Raw genomic sequence first — 17572 nt, 5'->3', positions numbered from 1 at the left:
TGAGGCAGAAAACAAGGCAAATGATTCAGTGATACGCTACATTTGCAATCTTTAGTTTGTACAAATTCTTCTTTTTTTTTCCAGTTTATCCTTAAGACGAAAGAAAAAAAAAAAGGAAGAGCACAAGTTTGTACAAACCCAGGACACAGATTCCAAAAAGAATAATAATAATAATAATAAAAAAGGAATTAAAGAGATAAATAAAGAACTGGTTACAGTTTAGACCATAATTTAACAGGCACGGTTACCTTCCAAATAATGCTCCAACATAATCGCTTTTGAAAGGACTTAAAATAGAAGGGAGATTTAAAAAAAAAAAAAAGAAAAACAAATCACGATTAAAAACTGCTCTTCTCATAGAATAAATAATTTAAAGTCTCTCTGACGTCCCTCGAGCAGCCCGCGGAAGCCAAGGAGCCCAGGGCCGGGTTCTGCATCAGCACCGGGGCGTGAAGGGAGCAGGGACGGGCAGAGCTGGGGACCAGTGATTATCACAGGGCTGCTTTAAGGCTTCTCCGTAACGGTTTTTTTGCTGTATTTATTATTATTTTTTCTTAAGGCTCAAGGTTATTAAAAAATAAAGTTAAAAATCTCCTCCTGGCTGCTTTTTTTTTTTTTTTTGCTATTCTCGAGTTAGAAAAATAAAGCCTCTTCTATGCTCATCCCCGCACAGGCTCAGCTCACGTCTCCCGCGCTGCAGAGCTGACCATCGCCAAGCCTGGCGCTGGCCGCTGACAGAGCTTTGTTCCGAGTTAGAAGCACGCAGTTTTGCTTTTTTTATTTTTATTTTTTAGAGAAAAAGACACTTATTCTATACAAAAATACCTCTGACTGCAAGAAAACCTAGGACTGCTCCACTAAGTGTCATTTTTAGCTGTTGGAAAAATAAGAGCATTTAAAAAATCTCTAAAAAATATGTATAAATCCCCGCAAATTGGTAACGAATCATACACAGTACATACTAAAAAATATTTAAAATAGAGAATATTCCTCACAGAGGACCGAGTTTTCTCTTTTTTCTTCCCCCCCTTTTTTTTTTCTTTTTTTAATTAATGCTAAAAAAAAAAAAATTGTTACAAAAGTCCAGAGAACGGATAACCGAGCCGGTTGCTAGAAATCTCATCACCCTGCACCCTCGAAGCCAAGTCAAAGTCCAGTCCTTGCTGCACCGCGGGCTCTCGGAGCGGTCTCGCCACTCCCCGGGGGATGCTGAAGTGCAGAAGGCTCGAGGCGCTCCCTCCTCCCCGCCGCCTTGAACTTGAGCGTCTTTTTTTTTTTTTCTTTTTTAAATTTTTTAATTATTATTTTGATTTCAAAGCAGGAAAAGTCTGCGGAAGTTCTCTGCTCTTGTTGCTGCTTTCGCGATTTTTTGTGTGTGTTTTTTTTTTTTTTTTCTCCTCGTTTATTTATTTATTTTTAAACGGCTTTAGGGTCTGGTGAGCTGCGTGTAGACGGGCTGTTCCCAGTGCTGCGGGCTGTGGGTCTGGGGGATGGAGGGGACCCCAGAAGTGTCTGCAATGGGGGTGTACATGGGGCGCTGCGTGGGGTTCATGTAGGTGAAGGTGGAGTACAGGCTGCTGCTCTGCCCGGCGGCGTGGCTGTAGTAGGAGCCGGAGTTCTGGTGCTCGCCGTAGTCGTACTGGGAGCGGGTGATGGGGGGGTAGGAGGAGCCGTAGTGCTGCAGGTTGAAGGAGCTGTAGTTGAGCTGCTGCGGCGAGTGCTGCTGCTGCTCGCTGTAGTGGCTGGGGCTCAGCTGCTCCGTCTTGATGTGCGTCCGCTGCTGCGCCTGGCCCTGCTCGCCGCTCAGCGCCGGCAGCCCGTGCTGTGCCGGGGGCTGCTGGGGGGGCTGCGGCGGGGGCTGCGGCTGCTGCTTGGACATCCAGACGTGCCCGGCGCCGGCCGGCGAGCCGGCCGAGCTGCTGATGCCGTAGCTGCCGGTGTAGGTGACCTGGCCGGGTTGGCCGTGGGTGGCCGGGACCCCCGGGTGGCCGTTGGGGGGGAGGTACTGGTCGAATTCGTTGACGTCGAAGGTTTCGATGTTGGAGATGACGTCGCTGCTGAGCTCGCCGATGTCGACGTCTCGGAAGTCGATGTGGGGCGGCTGCCGGCCGCCTTCTTGCAAGGGGCGGCCCTCGCGCTTCAGGTCCTGCTTGCCGGGCTGCGCGTCCGTCTTGGGGGTGGTGGGGGGCGTGGGGGGGCCCTGCGATTGCCCTGCGGAGGAAGGAGAGGGCACGTGCGTGAAGGGGGTGTCGCTCTGAATGTGACCGCGGTGTTAATGGGTAATTAATGCAAGGCAGCAGCGCCGGGCCGGGGGGAGCAGCTGTGTGGGGTAACACAAACAGCTCCGGGTGCGGGCACCACAAACACCGGCCCCGTTGGTAAAATTTTACCCTGCTGGGTAAAACAACCAAGACTTCAGAGACGAGCCGCGAGAGCGGGGACAGCTTTCTGTTTACTTTTTTTTTTTTTTAAAGCACGGGTTCCCATTGCTCATGGGCAGAGTGGGCTGGAAGTGTCTGCAAGGGCTGGCACACGCGGGCGAGCGCTTGTGTGCCTGTGCTATGGGCAAGGCTGGTGGGCAGCCACACAGCCGGCCCCTTCTCCCTGCATTATTTAAGGCTCTGTTTCACGTTTTTCCCCCCCTCCCCGCATCCGATCCTGGCCTGCTATGGGATGCATCCTTGCGCAGGGAGCTGTGACTTAACGCCCCGTAACTCGGAGCGGGGCAGGGGGGCCGCGGGTACCTACCCGAGTGCTCCCCGGGGGAGTGCACCTCGCTGATGCTGGAGGACGACTGCGGGGAGTCCGCCTGCAGCGCCTTGAAGATGGCGTTGGGGGAGATGTGGGTCTGCTCGGAGCCTTCCTCCTGCTCCGACTGCCCGTTCTTCACCGACTTCCTCCTCCGCGGCTGGTACTTGTAGTCGGGGTGGTCCTTCTTGTGCTGCACCCGCAGCCGCTCGGCCTCCTCCACGAAGGGACGCTTCTCGCTCTCGTTCAGCAGCCTGGGGGGGGGAGCACGGGGCGAGGGGTCAGCTGCGGCTCGTGGGGGGCTCTAGGGGCTCCCCCCACTATGGCATTAACACCAGCTCGTCCTATCCCCAAACCTCCCCTCTGATCTCCCCAACAGGGATGCAAACTCCCCCTCAGCGTTGAACCCCCTGGCTGGGGTGCACGCTGGTTGTCACCCCCATTTTCCCCTCGCAGCCAGATGGTTTCGGTGGCCAAAAGAGAGGTGCGGGAGCCGTGGCAGGGTCTGGCCCTTGCTGTTCCCGGCCTGCCCCCCCTGCTCTGGGCGCACACCCCGTCCCCGGGGCGCTTTGGGTGACGGCTCCTTCCCTGCCTGCCAGGGACGGATTTGCTCACTGCTTTCTCCTCCGGCTGCGAGAAGCAGCCGCAAATTTAGGATTTCCACCCCCTCCTTTCTGCAGTCAGCCAGAGGCAGCCAGGTGACTCACTTTCCTTCTGTTTTTCTCCCCTCCCTGCCTTATTTTGGAAGTCAGAGGGCACCCGGCCATGCGCGCTCAGGGCACCCACCCACCCGGGGCTTGGCGCAGCCTCGCCGGCTTTCGCCCCGCGCCCGGCTTCTTGCCACCCCCTCCCCGCATCGCCTCCCCTCTCCTCCCGCACGGAGCTGATGCAATCCAGCAGGACCATCGCTTCCTCGGACGGGAGCGCGACCAAACGCCCGCCGAGGCAGGCCCTGCTCCCCCACCCACCCCGGCCGTGGGGTCCCCCCTCGCACCCGCGCCTTGCTCAGGCAGAGGAACCCCTCGCAAGACCAGGAGGCGGCCGCGGGGAGCTTCTTTCCCTGCTTTTCCCCTACTATTCTGGCTTCCCCTCCACCAAGCAAAGTTGCCAGCGCGTGCAAAAGTTTTCGGCAAGTTTTGCAAGCTTCGAACCCTCCTCTCCCTCCTTTCCCACCTCCTCCTCCTGCTGTTACAACCAGGGTAGGCTTCGCAGGCTGCAGCCTCCCTCCGGCGTCCCCCCCCCGGCCCTAGCCCACCCCAAAACCCAGCAGTCGGCCCCGCGCTCACCTCCAGAGCTTGCCCAGGGTCTTGCTGAGCTCCGCGTTGTGCAGGTGCGGGTACTGGTCAGCCAGCTTCCTCCGGGCCGCCTGGGCCCACACCATGAAGGCGTTCATGGGTCTCTTCACGTGGGGCTTGTTTTTGCTGGATCCGTTCACGCGGACGGGCATGGGCACCAGGGTCCAGTCGTAGCCCTTGAGCACTTGGCTCACCGCCTCTCGGATGCACACCGGGAACTTGTCCTCGTCGCTCTCCTTCTTCAGGTCCGGGTCGCCCTTGGGGAAGGTGTTTTCTTGGGGTCTGGTGTTCTCCGTGTCCGAGCCGGATCCGGAGGGGCAGGGGGACCCGGCGGAGTCATCCGACATGGTGGGGCTGGGGGCGTCGGAGATACATTTGTCCTGTTCTTCTGTCATTTTCATGAAGGGGTCTAGGAGATTCATGCGAGAAAGTGGCAGAGGGGGGGAGCAGGGGGCGAAAAAGTTAAAAAAAAATAAAAAAAAAAAAAAGAACCGGCTGGCTAAGGGGCAGGGTTTAAAAAAAAAAAAGAAAAAAGGCAAAACGAGGAGAGGCGAAGTCTCCACCAGCGTGCAGCCCGGCCGGGGAGAGGAAGGGAAGAAAGCTGGAAAAGTTTGCAAAAGTTTTTTTTTTATTATTATTATTAATTTTCTCTTTCCCTACCCGTCCGAAATCGAGGAGGGAGGAAGGGAGAGGAGAGGAGGGCAAAACTTTTTGCGAGCGGCGCGGCGCGGAGGAGCGGAGCTGGACCCGCAGCGTGGGGCCGGGCGCTGCCCCGGCGGTGTGCGCGGCGCGGCTCCGCAGCGCGGCTTCTGCGCCCCGCGCCGCTGCGCGGGAATAAATACCCTGCGCGGCCATTTCGGGCCGCCGGCGCTCCGCCAATGGCAGCCCGGCCCCCGGGGGCTGGCGGCCGCCCCATTGGCTGAGAGGCCGCCGAAGGGGGCGGGGCCCGGCGGGCGCGCAACTCCGCGCTGCGCCGCGCAAGGGGCTTGGGGCGGCTCCGGGCTGGGGGGGGAGCGGCGGTGCCCGGCGGTGCCCGGCGGTGCGCGGCGGTGCCCGGCGGTGCCCGGAGGTGCCCGGAGCTCCGCACCCGGCGCTGCGCGGCCCCGCCGCCGGGTTCGGGGCTTTGTCGGGTGCTGAGCGCCCCCCTCCCCCCCGGTGTCTGGGGCGGGGGGGAGGATCCTGGGCGTCCCGTCCCACCCCCCCCGCCGGGGGCCGGGTGCGGATTTTGGGGAGCGGGGCCGGGGGCGCTGCGCGGCGCCGTCCGGAGGGGGCGCCAAAAGCCCAGGAACGGCGCGGGGAGAAACGGGGGCGGGGAGGGCCCGGGGAGGGGGCTGCGGGGCGCCGCCCCTGCTGGGGCTGGGCTGGGGGGGGGCCAAAATCCCCTAAATCCACTTTTTAAAAATTTTTATTATTATTATTTTTTTTTGGGGGGGGGGCACCCGGTGGAGCCCGGCGCCCGGCGCGCTCTGCTTTGCTCGGTGCCCCTTGCACCGCGGTGCTAAGCGATGTGCCCCCGGGACCCCCCCACCCCGGGACCCCCCCCCCCGGGACCCCCCCCCCTTCCCATCCCCGGTGCTGTCCGGGGCTCCTCGGATGCCCGCTGGCACCGGCCCGGCCCGTCCCGTCCCCTTCCCCCCCCCGCGGGGCCGCTGGGCGAGGGGAAGGGGCTCGGCCCCCCCCGTGCCCCCGCCGGGCTTTGCCCGGTTGACCAAGGCGCCTCGGCGGGACGCGAGGGCAGAAAGCAAACAACCGAGCCCTGGGAGCCTTCCAGGTCCTATCTCTGGATAAACGCGGACCCTGCCCTTTGTAGCGAAGCACCCAGCCCCTGCGTTTCAGCAGCCGGCTGCTCTTCCACGTGCGGGAGGCCGAGCACGGGGTGCCGGCAGGAGCAGCCACGGGGGACGGCGAGCGGCTCAGAGCTCGTCTTTTAGGGGTTTCGAGGGAAGGGGGCTCTCTGGGGAGAAGCCCCTTTTGGGGGAGCAGACGTGCACCAAGGCAGCCCCGGGCAGCGGGGCGAGCTGCCCTCCTTCCCTGCGTGCCACCCTTGGGTGCTCGGCTCCAGGGTGGGAGAGCTTCCAGCCGTGCTCCCAAACCCGCAGCCCATCATTTTTTCGACTCACGCTTTGGCGTTGGTGCCTCACTGAGGCTGCTTAAATTCGCAGCCTTTTGTCCTTTCGGGACAGTTCTCAGGGCAGCGTCGTGCTCGGGAGCTGTGCGGTGCCGCGGATCCCTCATTGTCACCGTTAGGTTGGCGAGGGTCTTCTCAAAGCACTGGAAATGGCATATGAAAAAAATTAAAAAAAAAAAAAAAAGTTAAAAAAAAATAGTAAAAAAGAAAGAAAAAGGCAGTGGAGGAAGGAGCTCTGAATAAATGCGTTTGCAAGCAATCTCCCCGCTAGACCCTGCTTGTCTTTTGCTATCTTTCCCTGAGATTTTTTTTTTTTTTTTGCTTGCAAACTTTTGGGAAGTAGTTATCTTTGGGGGAGTTGCAAGGTAAGTGTCTGTCCTATTTACAGAGCCTTTGTCTGACAGAACGGGGGACAGAGCAGACGCTGATTTTTCTTCGTGAGCACTTGGGGTTTCTTATGCTTGGCTGCGGCACAGAAGACCATTTTCACAGCCTTCTGTATCTTTGCTAACTGCGCGCTAGTCCAATAGGAGATATGCTGAGTTTTGTATCATTATTTGCAGCAGAAAGAGAAAACTTACAATAAAAGTTAAAGGGGAAAACTTTGAAATATTTTCTCTTGGCAATTTCAGCTCTAGGTTAGTGCATGAGCGGAATTTAGCTCAGCAAATCTCTTCTAATGTGCGTATTTGTTATAGGAACATCAAAGAAAACTCAGGCAGGAGATTGTTCTTATCTCAGCTGGAGCTGCTCTAGCAAAAATCCGAAGAAACGTACCTGTAGGAGAAAAGTACGGTGACAACAGATTGTTCCAGGGCTTTACTGCTGATTGGCAGGGATAAACACAAAAACAATTTGGGAGGATAATTGATTTAATGAAAAGTGTAATAATTAGAACATTTTTCATTCGGAAAGTCCATCTGCTGAAAGGGGCTCTGCCTTTTCATTACAAAAGAATCCGTTTTAACAAAAGAAAGTAGTTTGGCAAGTTTGAACAATAAACAAAAGCGAAACGTAAAAGAGCTTTCCAGTTATGTTATCGCATGTAATTTTATAATTTCTGAATTACTATTTTGGATTCCTGTTCTATGGACTATTTAGACGATATGGACAAGTTGATTAATCACAGTCATTTCGCAAGGTTAGAAGTTTCCTTTAAAGTGACAAGCTGCTGGTGCTTTTACGTCAGGATGGAAGTTTTCTTTTCTTTTTGAAGAATTAACATTGTTTTACCCTAAGTGGCAAGCTCAGGTACCAGGAAAGATTTTTAGCAAGAAGCCTGCGGGTTTTGGTCCTCGTTTGATGTTTTTTCTTCCTCATGCTAAATCAACCCCCTGTTTTTTAGGGAACAATCCTTGCAAGCCTCCGAGCAGGGAGCGAACGAGACGAGGTCTTAGCAGCAAAGGGGACAGCGGCTGCGCGGGGTCTTTGGGGAGATTTTACCCTCCAGCCCTACAAATGCAGTGCAGCAATACAGACGTGCATCAGGGCTGGTGTGCAGCAGCGTGCTGTGGTTTATTGGAGTTTTATGGGGGATCACCCGATGGGCATGGGTGCGTTCGCTCCTTCCTGACACCGTCGTGCCTCCCGTCCCGCTGCGGGTGGTCCGGGAGCACCCGGCCGAGGGATCTTTGGTGGGTGCTGGCCTCGCGAGGCAGGCGGTGATGGCACCCGGCCCCTCTGACCTCACGTGCTGCCCACGGAGCAGCTCCCCGGCTCGGCGACGGACCCGCTTTTGACGCTGGCACGCTGCCTTCCCGCGCGGGGAAACGCTTTCCTGCTCGCCTTTGCCACGCCGTGAAAGCCGCCGCTCTGACGGCTCTGTCTGGGGGCGAAACGGCAAGATTGGGCTTCTGGCAGAATTCCCTAAAAACAAAGATGCTCCTGCAGCCAGGATGCACTGATACCTCTTTGTTTTGGTATAAAAAGTGATTATATTGGTCGTTATCGATGGCACAAAACGCGGATGCCAGATGCCATCGTGCCATGGAAGCTGGCCGGGACTGCCGCTGCCTTTCTGGGGCAGCACCTGGGGGGTGCCGTGTGGTTAATTGCAGTGTCATTAATGTTCCCTCCTGTAAGAATCACTACGTCCTCAATAACGATATTAAAAATGAGAGTTTTGCTGCGCCTACCACGCAGAAAATCATTCCCACAGCTCACAGGGCTTTGCACGCTCCGGGTTTTTGCTCGCTAATAAATCGCGGCTGGGAGCCGGGAAGGGTCAGCCCTGCCCCTGGCCGCAGCTGAAAATTTTCATGTGCGACACAAGATGTGAGCGTTTTAGCTCATTTTTCTCAAATCAGCTTTTTTTTCGGTCACGGTCGGGTCTTCAGTGCTCTTCTTCTTCCATCTCCCCAGATCGGCTGTTGGTGCGCTGAGCGACCAACGCTGCTTTTCCCTCGCGAACGCACGTTGCTGCTGCAAAGGGTGCCGGGACCCCGCGCTGGGGGACGCGGATGGTCCCCGGACACACGCTGGGCCCTCCATCGAGGCCCTTCCCAGGCTGTTGGGACCGGGCCGAGCCCGCTGGGAGCTGACCCCGCAGCCCCCGGGGGCGGCTGAGCATCCTGCCCCGAGCACGGCGCGGCTCCCGCCCCTTCGGTACAGCACCCGCTTAGTTTTCAAAATCCTGAGCGTTTCTCAGGCTGTTTGACGTGTCCTTATCAGGAGGTCATTGCATAATTGCATAGTTTTCTTTCCTTTTTTTTAAAAAAAAAAAAAAGGAGAGGTAGTTAATTGTTGAAGTTTTGGTGGCAAAATTGTCATTAATTTTGTAGTTGTAGCTAAGAATTCCTTGAAATTATGTACTTAACATTATTGTTTTCATTTTTAAAAATTGTTCTCTTTATCTGTCCCGTCCTGATAACGTACAGCTGCTCCAGGTTGAGCAGGAGACAACGCCGTGTGTTGATTTAAGCTTTACAAATAATGAACTGAGGATGGGTGAGAAAGCCGGGGGACTGGCAGCTTTTTCCCCCTTTTTCTGGTGTGTAAGGGAACGGGGAACCTGGAGACTCCAGGACAAGTGCCTGGAAGATATTTGCTTCTACGGCGTTTTAATTCATGCCTAAAAATACCGTCTTGCCGAGTTCGGTGAATAGAATAGAGTGAGAGAATTTCAAAAGTCGGGAGTGGAGAATCTCAGCGCCGCCGTAAAACCGTTCGGATTATTTATAAGGACGGAGCCGGGTGGCAGTGTTAATTTGACCACGTCTGTCTGTTTTAGCTATTAAATGACTGCACGCTCGTTGTGGCTGGTGAAATAGCATCACTTTTAATAGCCTCAAGATTTACCATTCAAAAAATAAGCAAAGGAGAAGCCACCGGGGGCCAGATCCTGCCGGTGGTGATCAGGATTAGGCTGAATCTCGGAGAAAGTGATGAAAGCATTGTGGTCTTTTGGATCAGAGAAACACTTTTTCCCCAGGAAAAAGCTAAAAATATAAGAAAAGGAGGGGGAAAGTGCTTTTTTTTTTTTTTTTTTTTTTTTTAATGTGCTGATTGCTAATACCTGGGCTGCTCAGCTGCTCCCCAGCTTGCTGGGCTGTTTACCCACAGGCGAGGCCAGCAGCTGATTTATTCTCCTGCGTTTTGGAGCCCAGCTCTGTGCGCCGAGCAGCACCGGACAGGCTGTAACGCTCCTTGGCTCCGGCGCAGGCTCCGCCATGGTAAATACACATAACCTTGCCCTTCTTTTCTGCTCTTTCTCCCCCAGTTGGAAGCCACCGTGCTCAAACTTGTGCCTCACAAATGCTCTTTTCTGGAGGTTACAGTGATATATTTTAATTAATTAATTTAATTAATTTGCTCGCAGTATTTGGCTTGAGGCTTTACAAACTTTGGTGAGTGGAAAATTTATCAGGCTCAGGTAAAGTGGAATGGAAAAGCCCCAGAGTGCTGAGTTTCTCTCCGCGTTGAGGAAGAGGAGAATGATCGTGGTGACGAGTTTTGCCCAAGGTCCACCTTTACCTTGTGTGAAAACCTTTGGCCTGATCGGGTCTGTCTGATGCTCTGCTGTCAGCTGTGGGTTTGCCTGGATTTGGGGCACTGAGGAGCAATCCTGCCCTGGTCCTGGTCCCTGGGGGGATGATGCCCACTTGGGGGGGCTCTGGGCTCAGGGGGTGCCCAGGCTCAGCAGCAGCCCCGTCCCCCCCTGCCCGTCCCTGCGCAGAAGCTGCCAGCTGGAGCTGGAAGCAGTCCTCAACGGGATACTAAGATAAATCAATCTGGTTCGAATCACTTCGGGTGAAGTGATCAAAGCCAAAAGTGAAGCTCTGGTAATGAGGACAAAAGATGCAGTTTTCACTCATAACAATACCGAGCTCTCCAGAAAAGGAAAAATGCCCCAGAGCAAACGCCAGCGATGAGTGATCAGCGCGATCAGTGTTGTCTTCTCCCTATTTTTTTTTTTTTTCTGTAAATGAAGAATGTCCCAGCATCGCTAGTGCTGTCACAGCTCCGTCTGTGCTTAGTGTCATCCCCGGTTACATCGCGACCAGAGAGATGCAGTGGCTTCACCACCCGTGTCCCCGTGCTCGGGCAGGGATGTGTGCGCCATCGCAAAGCAGTTAAAAAGAAGTAGGTTTGCTTCGAAAGGCATCAAACCTGATAATAAATTAAAAAGAAATCTCTCTACCCGGTTATAAATCCTGATGATTTTTGGTTAATGTGCACAATTTTTAGTTTTATTTTGAGCCATGTGTTCGGTATGGCTCGCCCTGTAAGCGGCCGTTCGCTTGCAGCACGGCTGTGGCAGCTAACATGCTGTGCAAATCGTACATGATGTTTCATAGTCACATACAGATAAATAAATGGCAGTAATTTTAAACCAGCCCTATTATGTTTTCCAAGCAATAGTTCAAATTACACAGCCCGGCAACAGCTTACAAGAAATCCATCAGAATTGGAAGGGGGAATAAAACTGCCATTCTCTCTACCTGTTTGTGCAGCTCCTTGCTAATGCAGGGAGAGCCCGACTGTTTATTTGGAGAAGTAAAGTTGTGGAAATATACTTGGAGGGTGTAATGTGGACAGCACGTGTTTCTGGGAGCTACCTGAAGTCTGCGTCCTAATCGCTTGCAGATGTCCCTGGGTCACTGATTTCCTATGGGCCAGCGAACGCCGCAGCGTCCACCCCTCCCGCTCGTCAAATTAAAAAAAAAAAAAGAAGAAAAAAAAAAAGGGGGGTGGTGGGTATGGGGGGGGGTGCGCCCGGCTTCTGGAACTTGTAAAATTGTTTGTTTGGGTTGTTTCCAGCTCCCATCCCGCCGCTGCTCCTGAGTGATTTGGAAATTCTAGCTGCCAGGTCCATGTTCGGGTGGAACTATGATTTATTTGAAAAATAGAGAAATCTGCTATGGGATCACTTTTAGTTTGCTCAGGGTGGGGAGTTTATTTACACTGGGATTATTTATGTAAAAAAAACTGCAGTTTTCTCTACTGAGTAATAAACAGGGATTTGTTTTATATATATATACATATATATATATCTAAATACAGGCTCACGTATGCATGTGCTCACATATACTGAAAATACATATATCTGCGTCTCGCTGCTCCTCTTTTATGCCAAGCGCATAGCCATGTGCCCGAGCACTGTATAAATATTTTATTTTACACATAAATCTTTGGACACGTCTAACAACGCAGATAACAACTTCTCTTGTTTGCAGCTAGCATTGTGGTTCTCCCATGGGCGAAGGGTGCGCGGGGCCACCCTGCCCTCTCGCTCCTGGTTCGTGCGTGTCGCCATCCCTTCCTGCACCCGGTGGGCACCTTTAGGCACGGGAGACCCCCAAAAGCACGTTCCTGGTGCTTTGGGCACGTTTGCCCTGGTCGCTCTGCCGTTGGAGGTGCCCTTGTCCCTCCAGCGATGAGGGTTTGGATGAGGGTGGGAGCAAGCGCCGAGCCTTTTCCTAACCCAGAGGATGCTGCTGAGTGTGGAATGGTGTTTTCCCACCCCGAGGAAGACAGGGACGTGGCACCGGGCAGCTCTTGGGCTTCTTTTCCAGTGGGAAAACCATGTCAAGGTATTTTTAAGCTGCCTGTTCTTGGTGGCAGCTGGATGGCCTGGGCAGGCACCCGGGCTTGCAGGGCTGACAGGATGCTCGCAGCAAAACCACGGCCCCGAGACCTTCCCTTTCTCTTTGCCTGTTTCCTCCCTTATTTGCCCCATGTTGGTAACTCAGGGGGTTTCCTGGGATGGGCTGCCAAAGGGGTCGGGGTGAGGGTGTCCACAAGGTGCAGATATCCAAGGCTGGTTTTTAGTACCTGTCCCAGGGCTGGAGCAAGGACCAGTCCGTATGCAGGCCAGCCCGGCCGCGGCTCCATGGTGGGGATCCTCGGCAGAGGAGCCACGTTAATTTCTCTCTGAATCACCATTTATTCCATAAACAGAAATTATTATTATTTTTTTTAATTTTATTTTTATTTAACAATGATAATTTATTCCATTTTCTTTCTATTTTCATTTGCTTTATTTGCATTCCAAAACCGAAAGAACGGCTGCAGCAAGAACAGCGTGCTTACGGTTAAAAGAAAACATAGCATAACACTCATCACTTTAAAATTAATACAGCAAGGCAGACTATGATAGAAAAACAGAAATCAGGAGGGCAGGGCGTGCTGGTTTTTCTGCGTATGTCTGTCTACCTGTCTCTCCTATCTGTGACAGATTAGAAATATGCGCTGGCCATTTAGCTTGGCAAAAATCATACTTTTTTTGCACGAACATGAGAAAAAAAATCATCCTGCTGCTAAGTGGGAAAAGCTTATTCTGAGAATAACACCATCTAGCTCCCAGTTTTTACCTAGAAATGTTTGCTATATCTTAATAATAACACAGAAAGTCTCAGACTCCATGACAGAATATCGTTATATTTTCTGGTTTTAGGAAAAAACCTATTATAAATATGTCTCCGAATGGTGTATATATACCTTGGCTTGCAGTTTAATTTGCTGTCAGTCTGAAACCACTCTTTATCATAATCCCGGGTTCCTACTCATAACATACAAAACGATTTTTGACTTTGAAGAAAGGGATGAAAACAGGTGCTCCCTTCAGAAAAGAGACAAAATGCTGTTTTCTCGGAGTGCGGTGAGAGCGTGATGGCAGGCAGTTATCTGGGAAACCCGACAAAAAAAGATGTCCCCCCCCCCCCTTTTTTTTTTTTACATTTAATTCTGAATCCCGCACTTGAGAATTTAGGGCTACAAATTCTACTTGCCGCACTTATCCAAAATAAACTCTGGCTGAAGAATAATATTTTAGCGGAGTAAATGAAACGGCCGCAAAAGAAGCATCATGAAAACATACCTTCGTGTGGAGCACGATTGTCGACTTAGTCCCGACTGGCTAAGCTCTGCCTTTTACAACCACTTAGGCTGGAGAGTGTGTACTGGGAATTCAGGGGGATCCAGGGAGGGAGATGACTTTTAATGTGGTGTTTTTAAACATAGCCCAGGTGCTCGCAACCGACTGTTGTGATCCCCCACCCAGTCTGTCCTCAGGTAGTTAACATTCACCAAAATATTGATGGCAGTTACCTTTCCTGCCAGCTCTTATCTGAGTGGGCTTGAGTAGGGCTTTGGCAGTGCCTGAAAGGAGGTATTGTTACCTTAAAAAAAAATAGAAAAAAAAGAAAAAGAAAAAAAAAAAGGCAAAGAAAACTGAAACAGCCAAGTTTGGGAACAAAGGAAGGTTTGGATCCGTGCTGCCTGGGACAGTGCTGTGCCATCCGTCCCGCACGGCTCCCTGCTCCGTGGCCCCAGGCTGGTGCCTGCATGGCATCGGGGGTCTTTGCCCCCCAGGGAACTCCTTGTAGCTTCTTCTTTATCCCCTGTGCCCATCAGTGAGGCCTCTTAGTGTCCCTGTTTTTCGCCTGAACTCACACTGTACAGAGAATGTGGATGTGTACATGTGACAAAGCGGATGTCAAATATATCAGGTCTTTGGGAATTTGTGAAGATGTAGTAAAATACTTTGCCTAGAAGAAGAGTGGTACCATGAGCTGCCCCTGACCTCAGAGCATCTGCAGATGCTGAGGCCAAGCCATGGGAAGACAGGCTTCTGTCTTCTGCTGCCCAAACAACTCTGCAAGTGCTTTTTATTTAATTATTTGCTTATCTCGGATCATGTCATTTGCCCTACGTTGGCTCAAAGGCTGATTTTCAGATCCAGACCTACTTTGGCCTGAGTCTTACGGGCTCCAACAGCCAGTCCCACCATGGTGTCCGAACAAAGCACACCGAGGAGGTCTGGTCCTCTGCGACAGCCTGAGCTGCTGTCCCTGGGAAGGTGACAAACCTCAGGTCTCCAAAATTACCCGAAACTACACAGATAACACCCACATTTTTTCTGTATTACTGGGGTAGGAGGGATGTATTTTGGGATAGGAAAAAATCCCCCGAAGAAAATCAAATCCAGTCTTACTGGTCGTGCAGCATTTGTGAACGAAAAAGCCGGGAGCGGGATTGAGTGACTGGAGCCATGTGTGAAGGACACCTCTGGGGCTGGATAAGGCTCTTGAGCCAACAGCCAGCATTTATTTGACCGTTTCAGGGACCCCCAGGGCTCTGCCCTCCCAGGCAGGCCTGGTGCTGGTGATCAGCAGTGTTAGGACTGTCAGCAGCCAGTGCTTAGAGCTTGACCTTGCAGGCCGCTGAGTGCTTTCAGCTGACTCCGTGACTGCTCGGTGCTTTATGGCAGCATTCTGCAGCAGCTCGTGGTGGCCCCAAGAAGGCTTTTTAGCAAGGAACATCAAGGGTCCTCGCTTCAGCTGAGAAAATGAGGCTGTTTGCTCCAGCCACATGCCATTTCCCCAGCCAAACAGTTCCCTGTCAGCCCCAGATGCTGATTAATTTTCAACATCTTGTGCCTGGCTTTATGGATCTAAGACCGTTGACTCGGAAAACAGGAAAGGTCAGCTTGAGAAACACCGAGCCCGCCGCGCCAGGCCTCGCATCCAAAACAAACAGATGCTGTGGGAAGCAGGCCGGCCAAAATGGCTGCCACGTGAGGGAGTCGCCGTGTGCCTCCCCACAATGCCGGCCCCATGTGAGGGCAGGGCCGGCAGCTCCGTGTGCCTCCCACCCTGCTGGCCTCCCGGCCCTGTCCTCTCCTCAGACAGCGGGACGGGGACGGTGTGGAGACCCTCACGGGTCGGGATCCAGAAGCGGTTTTAATTAAAAAGGGGAGGGAGAGCAATCGTCTGTTGAGGCGTAGGAGAAGGAAAACACCATTGTTTGTAGTGTAGGATCCTGGTTTCTAATCTCCTTTGCACAAGGTGGGACAACACCCCGTGGCTGTGGCTCTGAGTGTTTTCTGTCCCGGCACAGTGTGACTGGTGACGGGCAGGAAGGAGAGGAAGAGGCTCTTAGCACGCCGTCAGCTGCCCACCCGATTTTTGTGGCTTGTAGACAAAGAGCTTGGCCAAGGAGATTCACGGTGCTTTGTTGAAGTGCCCGTGCTGCGCCAGGGGATGGCTTGCTTAGCAGAAGGATGTCCTCAGGGATAAGAAAGGCTGGAGGGATGTGGTGGTGGGTCTCGTCTGTGTTGTGAGCTGTGCCTAGAACTGCCTCCTCTGCGGAGGTCCCAGCTGCGGTGAGCCTGGGGGGGTCTCATTTCCACGCAGCCCCTGATACCTGTCCCAGGCCAAATCAACCAGATGGCTCCAGCTGGTCTCCGACTCATCAAAACAGGATCCCAACTCCTAATATAGCCCACCTGCACCTATAAAAGGGCCTACACCTGGAGCATGGGGCTTGGCTTTTACAGAATGTTAAAGAGATGGTTTTGTTGTGGGATATCTAGGCATAGTGTAGCCACTAATGGCCGTCCAAAATCCACAGAGTTGCTGATTTGTGATAAAAAATAATAATTCTAAACCACAGTGCATTCTCCCTCTCTTTCCTTGTTCTCAGAGCTGCATCAGATGAACGGGCTTGCTGTGGCTGTGTGCATGCAGGTAGGATCGGTCTGTGTTATCTTGGTGTCGGAACAGAAAATGGATATTTGTCTCCTATGATGTAAGGGCGGAAGAGATGACAAACTCATCTAGAAGCTTTTTGCCCAATCCAACTGCTAAGATAGTACCCTGGGAACGATGGCAGGATTGCAGAACCCTGTTTGACCTGGTGAAGAAAAGGGCTGGAGGAAAAAATGCATCCAAGTTCTTTAGCTTGTGAACTTGGCCTTGGCAGGATGAATAAAGGGGTAACAAAGTCACTGCCATAATTGTGGAGTGTTTAGACGTGGAAAGGGATACTGCATTTCCACAGTAATTCCTGTTAGTGCTCCCCTGTCCCTCCCACCACCTCCAGATTAAATTTCTAAATGAACTAGGACCTTAGAGCAAAATCAGTAGCTGATTAGCCAGCCTGCTTGGCTGCAATCACACCTTTCAATATTGATTATCCACTCCTTGAATCTGATGACGTTGAGCATCTGCAGCGAGTGCTGCTCAGTGTTTCGTATCGGTGGCCGAGGACAATGATTTAAAGGGACAAAATGCCCGTGCGCTCGCCTGGCAAGCAGGAAATGAGTGCTCGTTTGCAAATATGATTGAGGAACACGATCGGTTCTACCAGTGGTCCTAGCCTGCAGGCGGCTGGCCTGCTAACAGTGACCCGTCTGGGCATGTTGAAGCTTGCTGGGGAGGATTTGTGCTGTGCTGCTCGGTGTGCAGAAGTTCGGTGCTTCAGGCTGAGCTCTTGGAAGTCCGTTTGAAGCCAGGCTGGGATGAGCTGCTCCAAGGTGTCCTCTCCGGGCTCCAGCTCTCCCTCATTCTTTTGTAGGCGGGAACAATGTTTTCTTTCGCGTTGTTGGTTCTTCTGCTGAATGAACTCCAAAACCCGTGTGGCGCAAGAAGAACTAGAAAACCCTGTTCACAAAGCTTTTCCCCAAAGCCCAACGGCTGCGTGCAGACTTAAGCTAGCGTGGCCTGCACCTAATTGATGTTGTGTCTGACCTTACCCAGCTCCTGGCTGGTGAAATGCCTTTTGTGGCAGAAGGCCAGGAGCCAGCCCTGGGCTTGTGGCCACCTTGGGGACAAGTGTGGCTGGTGATGCTCACAGTGGAGAAGCAGGGTGCTGAGCTGCTCCTGGAGCCCCACTGGTGCTGAGCCCCACATGCAGCACCTTCCTGGCATGGGTTTTGGGCAGAGTTCGGCCCCGGTGCTGCAGACAATGCAAATCCCACCTGCTCCCACCAGCTGTGAGCTTCGCCCCGGTCTAACCGCTTGTCTGCGTATCACAATGAGCCTCAAAGCTCCTGCATAAAATAACACTTTATTATTATTAATAATAATAAGTGGAGGTAATTTGTGATTCTTGAAACTGGCCCAAGCCACCAAATTCAGATCAAGATCTAACTTCAAACTCCCGAATGTGGGGGTTTGGG

The 17572-nt window shown here is 52.7% G+C and overlaps 1 protein-coding gene across 1 annotated transcript; it reads right to left on the bottom strand.

Annotated features, from left to right (window-relative positions):
* Positions 1 to 318: 318 nt before the first annotated feature.
* Positions 319 to 4861, bottom strand: SOX9 (SRY-box transcription factor 9). Its single transcript, XM_048064463.2, has 3 exons — positions 4035 to 4861; positions 2749 to 3002; positions 319 to 2211 (listed from the first exon to the last, which is right to left on the bottom strand). The coding sequence occupies exons 1-3, from the start codon at positions 4463 to 4465 to the stop codon at positions 1427 to 1429; spliced, it is 1470 nt and encodes a 489-aa protein (XP_047920420.1). The 5' UTR covers positions 4466 to 4861; the 3' UTR covers positions 319 to 1426.
* Between the last annotated feature and the right edge of the window lie 12711 nt (positions 4862 to 17572).

This window comes from Anser cygnoides, chromosome 19, assembly GCF_040182565.1.
Source record: "Anser cygnoides isolate HZ-2024a breed goose chromosome 19, Taihu_goose_T2T_genome, whole genome shotgun sequence".
Taxonomy (NCBI): domain Eukaryota; kingdom Metazoa; phylum Chordata; class Aves; order Anseriformes; family Anatidae; genus Anser; species Anser cygnoides.
Note: the sequence above shows the minus strand (reverse complement) of the source record. Positions and strands in the feature narration are given on the sequence as shown.